Source organism: Equus caballus, chromosome 7 (assembly GCF_041296265.1).
Source record: "Equus caballus isolate H_3958 breed thoroughbred chromosome 7, TB-T2T, whole genome shotgun sequence".
Classification (NCBI taxonomy): domain Eukaryota; kingdom Metazoa; phylum Chordata; class Mammalia; order Perissodactyla; family Equidae; genus Equus; species Equus caballus.
Genome location: NC_091690.1, coordinates 87,760,075 through 87,772,226, shown reverse-complemented (window position 1 = coordinate 87,772,226; position 12,152 = coordinate 87,760,075). Strand labels below are relative to the sequence as shown.

At 46.2% G+C, this 12,152-nt stretch overlaps 1 protein-coding gene across 32 annotated transcripts in view; it reads left to right on the top strand.

Moving 5' to 3' along the window:
• Positions 1-12,152, top strand: part of PLEKHA7 (pleckstrin homology domain containing A7) — a 198,749-nt gene that overhangs the window by 62,913 nt on the left and 123,684 nt on the right. For 8 of the 32 annotated variants that reach the window (XR_011441150.1, XM_070274882.1, XM_070274880.1 and 5 more), the window contains exon 1: positions 10,238-10,730. The exons of 23 other annotated variants lie outside the window; for them this stretch is intronic. Coding sequence is in view for 7 of the 9 variants with exons in the window: in XM_070274882.1 (XP_070130983.1) it covers positions 10,648-10,730 (83 nt within the window). In the remaining 2 variants the exon portion in view is untranslated. Of the gene's footprint in view, positions 1-10,237; positions 10,731-11,645; positions 11,668-12,152 lie in introns of those variants that run through there. One more of the 32 variants, XM_023646125.2, reaches the window with a different exon arrangement.

The window sequence follows — 12,152 nt, the reverse complement described above, 5'->3', positions numbered from 1 at the left end:
CCCTAAAACTGTGCAAAATTGTGTTGATGTATTTTTTTTCTTGAGGGCGACAGTTTGACGTTTTCATCGTGTAAAGGAGGCGAGGACCAAATAAGGAGAAGAGCCGGAATTATGTCTAATTATCCTTTATAAAAATTTCATTTTCCCAGGAAGAACAGAGTTTTCTATGAGAAATTGACTTTTTATTCATAAAACATCCTATTTTTTTTTAACGAGGTGCAGATCAACTGCAAATTGAAGAAAGGTGATGGCCTCTCCCACACTCTGTTCTGTTTTCAACCTTCAGCATGTGAACGTTAATTCATTCTAAGAGGAGAGGGACTGTTTTCTGATCTAGAAATCGTGACGTGTGGTCTGATGAAGGATTTGTATGTAGGAATCATGCCTTTCAGAGGGATAAAAGGAAAACTCCAGTTATATATTTAATGAGTTGTCTTTATTAAACAGAAAAATGAAAAAAAGAAGGGGAGGGGGCACCTATCCTGGAATATCCAGAATGTAGGTTCACTGTAAATATAGGTCAGTGCACGTTTCAGAGAAAAATGAGCAAAAGGAAAGCTCCTCGTTAGGGTAGAAATATAACCTGATAAAGCAGCTCTGGAGAAAAGGACCATCGTACTGGATCACATGAACCACAAGGAATGCACTGCTTGTATAAAAGTGGACCAAGCCGCGTGTCTTTCTCTGCCTCTGGGGTGACACACCAGGCAGGGACACAAAGGGCACTCTGTTAATTCTTTCCAGCTCAGCCCCTTGCCTTAGAAAGGGTATTAATCAATTTCTATTTGGATCCTGCTTCCTTCCACCGAAGACCCATGAACACTAGATAAAATGATAAAATAGAAATAGGAATTTGAAGTCAAGACTAGGGAAAATGTAAGAGGAAGAAGACAAACCGAGGGGGTGGGGAGAATATAAATACACATGCTTTAAGGGTCTGTGTTATTGCTGAGCTGCATATTTGACTCGGAGCTTCCTGGCAGCCAAAACAAAAGGGAACAGAGTAGGTTTTCTGGATTTTACTGTTAGAAAAAAAGTCCTAGTAATTAAGATGAAGCTAAGCGCTTCCTAGTTTGTTCCTTTAGGCACTAAGAGTATGGACAGTAGGGTTTTCTTCAGCTTCTTCTGTGTCTTATTAAAGCCCTCATCACCCTATGGCTCCTCAGACTAGGCCGGTTTCCTCATTTAGGTGGCCAGGTTACAGATGGCCGTCTGCCTCTTCTTTGAAGTACTTATCGCAGATGTACGTTTACATCTACTCGTGTTTATTTCGAAAGCCTGTCTTCTTACTAGACTATAAGTCTCATGAGGCCAGGGCCATGTTGTCCTCAGTGCGTGACACACTGGAAGGTCTCGGTAAAGACTTGTTTGAACAAACGAATAAGGCAAAAGCAGCCAGTGGTTTTACGTGACTGCTTCTTAGAGCGTTCTCATGGAAAAGTGAGGCCCTTTCAAGGTTGCCAACTGTTTCTTGTCCAGAGAGCTTGACCACCGTGGCACTGAGGACATCTCCAAGTTTGTTTTACTCCACTGTACCCTTCAGAGATAGTTAATAATAACAACTTGCTTAGGTCCAGTCCTGTGGTCGGCACTTGGTTACACATTGCCGCTAGTCCTCCTGGGTGAGGGAAACTGAAGCTTGGGGAGGGAAACAGCTCGCCCAAGGTCACATAGCTGGTACGAGTCAGGGCGCATGCTCTTTCCTTGCTGTCCGCTGCGTCTGAGCCCGAGCCACAAGTGTCTGTGTGAGTTCTGTGTTCTTATCTCTTGGCAGTTAGAACTGCGCAGCGAGGGTATTTCTGGCACGGGTCATTGCTGCTTTCTGACAGCTGTTACATTCCAGTCTCTCTTGAGTTTGGGAAAAGAAAGCCCACACCTGGGGGTGGCAAAAGGCAGTCTCGGGACTCATTTTCCCTGGTTTTTGCACACAGGGAATGTGTTTATTGCTCTTGTCACACTGTCTCCTGAAGTGTAGGTGCATGGAAGTTGAATATTATTTTCATAAAAGTCAGAAGGGAGAAGGGAAGAAGAAAGGCACAGTTGGGTTGTCTCAGGAATAATTGGATTTGCCCAGCGATTGGGAGAGTGGAGGTGGGAAATGACAACATGCCAGGAAGTATATTTGATGGTGCATTTGATTCCAAATTTGTCAGGCATATATTTTTAATTACTTTGTGCTCATTGTCATTATTTTGATAGAGACCGAATTTTTAGAATGGGGTTCATTATTAAATTTTCTCTTGATTCAGCAAGATTGGCAAATGGGATCTTCTCATGGCTCAGTGTTGCCACCTACCGTGCACTGCGTGGAGTGTCAATCTTCAAAAATTAGAAGAAAATAAAACACATTTCAAACTGCAACAAGGCGTAATTTGGTCTGTTCCTCCACAGGGTTGCAAGTCCTCAGGGTGGGCATTATGAGCATCACTGTGTGCTCTTAGTGCCAAGATTCTGGTTCCACTGACTTCTGGGCATAAAAAACGCTAGTCAAAATACCGCTTTTCCTTTGCTCCCTTGAGAATGAGCCTCCTCAAAAGCATTTGCCGCCTGCACATGGGGATCTGAATAATTGCCACATTCAGGTCTACGTGAGAGAGAGTTCCCAAAGAAGGCACTTCAGGAGATGTTTGTAAATGTAATGAGGCTTTTGGTTCTATCTTTGGCCCACTAGTCTCAGTGAGAGTTTTGGCTCATGTCAGTGATTTAGAAAACCTAATAATTTTTATGTCTCCAAAATTGTGTTTGCAGGCTGCTGGCTATTTCATATTCTAAAGCTTGTTTCTGCATTTAGAAGGACACCAGAGAATAGCAGTGGACATTGACATACTTTTGCCTCCCCACACCAGAAAAGGACCGACAGGCTCCTGCTTTGTTTGTGGATAGATTTAGATTGAGTCTTATTCCGATTCCCTTCAGTGGCTTTGACAAGTCTTATTTGGAAGATGAAGTGGCACAGTTATTGCGCTGCCATCCTGTTCCTAGTTTGAATAGTAAGAGCCACAAAATCATCCACACATATGTAGGACATAAGATTTCACCCACTTTCCCCATAAATTATTGTTTAGACAATTAGGGACAGAAAAATATGGAAAATGCAAGTGTTAGTTATTACCAGATTCTCCTTTGTTAAGTGTTTTACATGTTAATTAGGATATTTCCTCCCCCTAACCATCGGTTAATATCCACAATAAACAACCTTTATTGATTAAGTGGATCTGAAAGTTTAATTTTCGGGAATGTCAAGATCGTGCACTGTCTATTCATCTATTGCTTTATGTTGTTCCACAGTGGATTCAAGGCATCTTATGGGAAGGGGATAAAATATGAATAAAAAAGAAAACAATCAGCACCAGCGAGAGTGTAAGTTATATTAGGAGATTAAGCCTAAGGAGACAAGGAGAATGAGAATGGCCTGGTACTATTTCTGTTAAGCTAAGAAGCCATTTCATTGGACAAGTTGATGTAGTCATTTTTTTAAAGCTACTTGGAAGCTGCTCTCAGTTTTGGAAAGCTCTGTGTAAACATGGGCTGTTTCGTGTTCCTGACATTTCAGCTGAACTTTAAAAATTACGTTTTTTTCCTTCCAACCTCTACCTGACCTCCAGCACACAACCACTTCCTCTGAGCCAAGGAGGTGTCAATACCGAAAGTATTTTATCAAGCGTGGCTGCTATTTTTCTGGAAATGCTCTAGCCTGGACGCCAGCCGGGCATTTGGGAAGCCTGAATGTGGGAGGTTATTTTGGAAACCCTTTCATTAAGGTCCTAGTGAGCACTTCCAGGGACTCACACCCGATGGGCTTCGATGATAGGAGCACTGAAAAAAGAAGTGTTGAAGTGGAAGCGGGAGGCAGAAGTCCCCTTCTCACAAGCCAGCAGATGCCCGATAACCTTCCCTCCACGGCTCCTGTTTCCAGCCTCTCCTCCAGACCTCCAGGCTCTGTGTTGCCTCCTGCAAATCTGGCGTGCTGGAGGTCATCCTGAAAGAGTGCTGCTTAGATAGGCTCCCAGGAAGCTGGTTCAAAGGATGGGGCTGAGGTGCAGACTTTACTGGGCCAGGGAGGCTGGGTTGGGCAGGGTGCTTTCAGCCTTAGAGTGAGTTGTCTTTGCTGAGATGCGGCTCTGCCCTTGCTTGTTACGGCCAACCACAGGTCTGGAGCTGGGAGAGCCCTCCTCCGCACCCTCACAAACACACAGACACAAAGTAAGGAGTCACGTGATAATGATGTATCTCTGATTACATCTCCAGCCTTGGCCTCTCCCCTGAGTGGAGACTACCACAGCTCACTGCCTTCGGGACTTCTCCACTTGGAGCTCTGATAGCCACGTCAAACCTAACATGCCCAAAACAGAGTTCTTGGTTCATTTTAATGCCTCCTCTTTCCTTTGGCTTCTTGTTCCCACCAGGCTTAATCAAGTCTCAGGAAAATGCACTGGCACCCACTCTGTTGCTGAGACTAAAACTTGAGAGTGTTCTTTGCTTATGTCTTTCCTTCACCCCTGTCATAAATCCCATCAGTAGTGAAATTGGCTCCTGCCACCAAGACATTTTGCACAACTGAATCCCCTTCAGCATTTTCACTGTTGCCGTCTTGCTAGCCACCTCCCTCTCTCGCCTCTCCTCCTGCAGTGGTCTCTTTATCTAGTCTTTCTATGTTCCCCTGCTACTTTTCAAAGGCATTGGAGTGGCACTACACTCAGACCATCCAGGTGTGCATATCGGGTCCTCTACTCATTGTGATGGACAAGTGACCTAATCTCTCTCTGCCTGGGTTTTGTCATCTGTAAAACTGTGGTAATAATGGTACTCACATCAGAAGTTTTCCAGGGGATTAAAGGAGATCATACATGTAAAGGTCTTTGGACAGTTCAGAGCACATAGTTAAAGCACTAAGGAAATTGTTTTTTTAATTTATTGTCCCCAATACCCAAGCCATTCTCCATGTAAAAGCTGCAGAAGTCTTTTTAGAAAGCAGCTCAGATTATGCCTCTTCCATGGTATGATCTTTTCTTTTAAACCCTTCCGTGGCTTCCTATTGCATTTGGAAGAGAATCCGAATTCCTACCAGCAATTACATGGCCCCCCATAGCCTTGGCTGTCTGACTCCCCAGCTCCACCTTTTGCTGTCCTCCTCACTGGTCACTGAGTTCTAGTCTTGCTGTCCTTCTTCCCTCCCAGGAATGCACTTATATGGTTTGTTGCCACCTGTTTTTGTACCCGAAATGCTCTTCCTGGAGATCTTAGTTTAAATGCTACATCTTAGAGAGGCCTTACCTAATACATACCCTGAACCCACATGTCACTCTACATATCACTCTTTTATTTCCTTCATATCAATCTCTGAAATTGTTGACGTGTTTATGATCTGTATTTTTGTCCCTCTGTCTCTTTTGTCAGTCATTCCTGTATCTCCTGTGTATACAGTGCCTGACTCGTAGAAGGCCCTGATGAATGTTTACCTATTGAATGAATAATGATTGCTAGCATTTATTTAGTACCTACTGTGTCCCATGCACTTAAAAAATTCTGGTATTTCATCCTCATGATAATACAGGGATAGGTATTTTTAGCTACATTTTAGAGTTGAGGAAATAGTGGCTCAGGGAGGAAAAAACGTATCTGAGGCCACTCAGCTGGTAAGTGGTAAGCCCAGATTTTAACTCAGGTCTGGCTGAGTCCATGGAGTTTTTAGGTGATAACACTAGTGAATTCAGAGAGTTCATACCTGGCTTATGAGTAAAGGTGAGGCTAGACAGGTTTCAAAAGTACAGCATCCTCATCCTTTTAAAAGAAGATGGTTTTAGAGCACTTCCTATGTGCTAAGTGCTTCCTTTACTTGTCTTTTCCTTTTTCTGGCATTCGTCATCATGCCCTAGTTGTGTTGTAATTTTGTTGAGGTTTCACAAGAGGTATCAGTTGGATTCATTCAGCTTCAATTATCAATTGATTCAAGCCTACTTGGGTGACGCCCGGTAGAAGGCAAGGGGACACAGGTGTGTGAGGCCTTCCTGGCCTTTTACCATTGAATGTCTCAAAGTGTGGGCTCCAGACCACACAGCCAAATCACCTGGGATGCTGGCTAAAATGCAAATTCCTGGGTTCGCCCTGGACTTTTGCCATGAGATTCTCTAGGGATGGATCCCTGGAATCTGCTTTTTAAAATAATCCCCTGGAGGTTTTTCTGATTAAAATGGGTGTATGAAGATCATTGGCCATAAACATGTGCTCTAGCTAATTAAAAGTTTTGTGATTTGGTTTTGTTCTGGATTTTTAAAAAAATCTTTGTAGATTTTATAGCTTTATCTTTTGTAGTTTTATTGGTATATATTTAGTCATAAATTCGTTTTGTCAAAACTCTCGTTTGGGTAGCTCTTGGTCTCCGGCTGTCGAGCAAGTAGGCTGTTTTCCCATCCTGCACATTCTTAGGCTCCAGGTCCCAGGCCCAAGGTGGCTTCCATAGTCAGTGTTCAATCTTTCCTGCTTAGGTGGAGCAGGGTGCCTCATTTCTGTCCCTGAGCTGATGCCTGGCTGGGTGGGTGCTAGTCTGTTCTCGAGGGTGCTCTATAGTTGTACAAGAGCACACTTTCTCATACACTTGGCCCCAGTAAAGTCATTTTTAAAAAAATCAGGTTTGTTCTTATTACTTCCTTCCCAGAAATAATTCTGGAATAATCAAAACTCTCAGCTCTTGAAGTCTGTGCGTTCCTCCACTCTTTCAGTCTCTAAACAAAGGCCCCATGTTTTAATAGACACCATAACAGTAAAATTAGCTTTATTAGACTCTAGGTGGATTTAAAATGTAACCTAATGGCTGCTGTCTGGCTTGGAAGTCATGTGTTTTATTTTGAGCAGAGAGTATGTTTAGTTGCAGTGCCTGGTGGGAGATTAAATAATTATTGAATTAAAGTGGCCAAAGAACACAAGCATCCCTCATCTTTAGATGCCGCCTGGTGGCTTTTGCCCTTTGTGTTTTGATAAACCTGGGCCCCCGGCTTGGAGGTTTAATCCCCCCTGCCTTCTGTCCTTGACTTGAGTTCCTGAGTGATGCCACAGAGAAAGTCAGCACAGCTGTCTTTCCCACATCAGCTCCTTCATCTGGTTTGTGAGCACTCTAGGTTCTTGGAAAGCTTGAAATGTGAGGCAAACTGCAGTTTACCAGCCTTCTGCCTAAGAAGCCACAACTAGCCAGCTCTTCCCCCCCAACAAAAGTCCCAGCACATACTTTCATTAAATAATAACACCCTACAGTGAGGTGGTGCTGTTCACTTTGTCATAATGCTTTTATTTCCACCACCTTAAAAGGAGAGCCTTTATTAGGCTGTTTAACGGAGGGAAACTGAGGCACACATCATCCAACTAGTTACTGGCTGAGCCCAGTCTGATTTATGGCCTGTTCTTTTCCTACTGGTCCTTGCCAGTGTGTTTGGTGGCACCATCAGGTCTGGAAAAAGCAGGCTGAACAGTTTTTTTGTCCTTAGGACCAAGGGTATACACCTTACATTTTGTCAGTTTATTGAGAACCCAGAATATTTGGTAGAGAGTTTCAGGGGTAGGGGAGATCCATTAGTGGATGGTCTTGGCTGCTTCATTTGGGACCCTTTAGTCTAAGCTTCTGGGCATTATTATAAGCACAGCCCAGGAGGTAAAGGTAAAAATAATTTTCTTGCCAGTTTTTCCTGCATGGTATCCTAGCGACGATGTACTGTCTGTCCTTGGGTGTCAGGGCACCAACTAGGGCAGTATCAGAGCTTGCAGAGGGGAGGGCTATGAAGGGCATGGTCGGGGTCACCTCTGTTAAGGTCAAGGCATAGTTTCTTTTTATCTTTCGGAGAGTTTTTAATCCACTTATTTTTAGGTAGCATTTTATTTTCTGATTACCAAGATAATATATGTTTATTGTCAGACAACTTGGAAGACACAGAAAATCCCAAGGAAGGGAATAAAAATCCACTGTAATTCCAACATTGTTAAGGTTTTGGTAAATATCCTGGTAGTCTTTTTTCTGAACTGTCATACAGTGGTTGTAAACTCAGAGTATAAGGGAAAAGAATCTCATAAAGTCAAAATTACTCTAAACCACCATGGACAGTAATTTTTATGCACTCTAAAGTTTGGAAACCGCTGAACTAGACTCAAGGAGAGAACAACTGAAAAACCTGTGTGAAATGAAAAGTTGGGGGAAAAAACATTCCACCTTTAAGATTACTATGAAATCCCTAATGGTGAGTGGATGGTGGAAAATCGAACTATGTTCCTGCCTGTAAGGTTTATTCCATTCTGTTTTAATACCAAGCTTCTGTAACTTTAATATTGGTTAGTAGATTGACTTGTGAGGATGACATGCCGTGGTGGCACCACAGTTTGCTCCAGGGGGTTCTGAGTCAGCCAGCAAGGGGAATGAACAGAGTGCAACTCCAGCATAGGTGTTTACTACCCTCAACACACACATGTGCACACACACACAATTGGGAGCATTTGTTTTGTAAACTTTGTTTTATTCAACAGTAAATGTTCTATGTATTATTTTTTAAAGTTGCATATGTTCAGTTATAAAGATGTACCACAGTTTATTAACCAATCTCCTGTTGTGCATTTAGATTGTTTCCAATTATTTGCTGTTATAAAAAGGGTGAAATGAACAACGTTGTGGATAAATCTTTGCATTCATTCATAATTATGTCTTGAGGATAAATTCTTAGATGTGGAATTGATGGTTCAAGGGATATGAACATTTTTAAGGCTTTTAATTCATATTGCTAATTTGTCCCCAGGAACATTGTGTGCTTCCTTCAAAGTGTCTATTTCCCAGCATTACTGGAAATTATTATTCAGAAGAGTCTTCCATAGCATGACCTTTTTTTTGTTTTTTTTGGATGACCCAGGGTTTCTATTCATTGCCTGGCCAATTTATCCTGGAAAGAATAAAATAAGGCTAGAGATGATAAATGCTGGTGACCAGGTTCGTGTGGGAGGGACAGGGACAGATAACAGGAAAAGGATGAGCTTAGAGACCATTTCTTTACTCCTGCCTCCAAGTTATCTTCAGCAGACATCTAAAGACAATATTACTTAATACTTAAAGGGCATATGTAGTTTTAAGAGCATATTCAAATTATAATTTTTGATTTGGAAAATGATTTGATGTCTTGTCATCGTAGATGCTAGAGAACAGGAATGACGTTTGTATATTTCCCCAAAAGGGAGTATGTATTTTAAAAAATAAAATGGAGAAACACTGTCCTAATCCAACCCCTCATATTAGATAGAGAAACTGAAATCAGAGAGTGGAAGGGATTTCTGTAGAGCCACACAGCAAACTGGTGATGCAGTTGGAGCCAGAGGTAAAAGCTCCTGACTCTTCAGAGCTCTTCCATTGAGGTGGGACAGCTTGGTTCAGGGAGAGACAAGAAAACAGACATAAGAGCCTCCTTGGACAGACGACCAGGCTGTATTCCAGAGCCTGTGAGCTCCCCCATGCCCCTCCTGGACAAAGGTCCAGGGGTCTCCAGCATGGCCGTTCACTTCTGCTTGATCATCTGCATCTGTGAATGGGAGTGAGCTTACACTTTAATAACCGTGGTCTTTGCCTGAACTTTCTCTCCTCCTGGATAACTTCTCATCATGCCCAGGAAGCTCAAATGACACCTCCTCAGGGAAGCCTTTTTGGACTGCCAAGGTAGTTGAGGTCTCTGTGTGAATTCTTATAGCACCTCTAATCTGGAATACCCTTGTAACAATTATAATTACCTTATTTTGTGTTTAATGTCTTTCTCCCTGACTAGACTATATGTTCTCTGAGTGTAGGTTGTTTATTTTATCTGCTGCTTCTGGTACATACTGAGCCTTAAATGCGTGAATGTTTGCCTATTTGTATGCATGCTAATGAGTGAATTAGAAGGCTGCTAAGCGGTGCTGCTTCTGATTGCCTGCAGAACCAGTGCACTGTCCCTTATTGCCAAGGACATTAAGAGAAGAGAGAAAGAAAGAAGACCCAGTTGAGGCAGCTAACGTAGAGACAAGCCAGAGGGTTCGGTCTGCTTCTCTGGGTGCCCGAGAGCCGCCTCCTGGGTGATGGGGTCAGCAACCACATCAACCACACAGTCATTGCTGGCTTGGCAGAATCAGCCTGGCAATTTAGGAGGGGTGGTTAGAGAGGAGCCTCCTTGAGTCATTCTGGTGAAGAGAATTCAAGGTCAGGGCTCTCCTTGGCGGGGAGAGGACGGCAACGTGGGTCTTCACAGTCGATGGGCGCTTGCGACCAGGGCTGTAAGGTCTGCTGGTGGCTGGCTGGGCTCCAGAGCAGCGCTGCTGTTAAGCGGCAGGTCCTGCCCCTCCGCCGGTTTCCTTCCCCCTCCTTGGTCTCCCTACCCGACTCCTGCTTGCAGCATCCTCTGCAAGGAGAGGGATGTGCCGCGCTGGGACGCGCTGTCCTGGCCGAGCGGCGGCACCCGGGGCGCGCTCTGGACCGCCGGGGTCCGCCGTCTGGCGCTGCGCCACGTGCTTTGATCTGCGCTGATGTCAAGTGGGTGTGGGCTCTCAGGGAAGGCCCAGGCGAGGACGAGGAGGGCGCGCGATGCGCCGCGGGCGCGCTGAGGCCACAGCGCGCTTCACCGCCCAGCGCTGCTGACCGGTGGCCGGCCCGGGCGCATGGAGCCGCGGCGCTGCCCGCCCGGGGACGCGTTCCCCTCCGCCCTGGGGGCCTGGCAGGGGCCGCTGCGGGGGGCCTGCAGGTGTGTCCGTGCGCCGTAACTTTCGGGGGGCTGCGGGCTGTTGGGTCGGCAGGGTGCACGGTGCACGGGTTGCATTGGGGGGTGCTTTTGTGCCTGGCCGTTGGCTTGTCGGGAGCCGGTTTGTCCCCGGCCGGCCATCGGCGTGGGAGCCGCAGCTCGCCGCTGGAGTTTCAGCGAGAGAATTCACTGAGCCGGCGCCGGGCTTTGGGTTACTCATTGGGAAGGGCGCCGAGGGAGCTGCCTTGTTGTTTTGAGAATTGTGTCCAAGTACAGGCTGCGTTCATGGTAACAGATTATCTCTCAGCAGACAGCGCTGCTTCCCAAAATCGGCTGTAGTTGGGGGCACCAGTCGCGGAGGGGGGATGGGGAAGTGGGCAGAGGCGACCTCACCACCAGTTCCGCCCCGCGTGCCCGGGCGCCCGCCCCTCCTCCCCTCTTTCCCCCTCTCCCACCCCATCCCCGTTCTGGTTGGGAGCTGTCTAAGGAGGAGGTTTAGGGGTCAGCTTCTCGCCCGTTGACAGGTCTGGTTTCAGACACACCTTCCCGGAGGAATGCGGAGGCTTTGTTCCAGACGCCCGTCCCAGCCCCGAGCCCAGAAGCCGGCGGGCATGGGGCCGGGGCTCCGATGCCATTACTCATCTTTTATGGCAACGCCGGCGAGCTCCCGGGTAGGCAAGTTAATTATTAATGTGTCTGGGCTGGAGAGAGGGAATCTGGAAATGAGATTGGTAGGTTGCAGGTTTTTCTTTCCCTTTTTGGCAACCAAGGATTAAGCCCAAGGTATTGCAGCCTGTTTCCTGAGAAAGATCCTGGCATTCCCCCGGTGACCGGCGCTCCGAGGAAGGGATCCCTCTTCCCGATCCGTGGGACAGCTCATCTCCCCCGGGAGGACAGAAAGGGAGCATCTCTGGGTTTTTAACCACTTTTGAACCAGCCGGTACCTTTCCTCCTTTGCCTTGTGAAACTAACCTGCTTCCCACCCCCTGCCTCAGGGCAGCTTCCTGATGAAGCTTCCAGGCCAGGTGTGTGAGACCTGACTCCTCAGCCGGCAGTCAGAGGCACAGTGAGAAGCGCTGCCCTGTCCGAGCCCTATGCCTGAACACCTCCACACCGCTCAACAAGTGGCCTTGGCCCTGGTCTCTAAGACAGGCCAACGTGTCTGCCAGGTGGTCACCTGACCTGTCCCTCCCAGTGCCTTCAGCGCCCAGAGGAAGGAAGAGGTCAAGGTGGGAAAGAGCCGAGGGCGGAGTTCCCTCAGAGCGGTTTCAGTTTCCCTTGCCCCTGGCTGGGAAAAGGTGGCTTCTGTCTCACAAGGTGTGCTGTGTGTGCTGGGTTATACTGAATGGGATCGGGAGGGCGCAGGCTTAATGGAAGGCTGGGGGTGGCGCTCGGTTTTGGGGAGGTTGGTTGGATAGGGTGGTT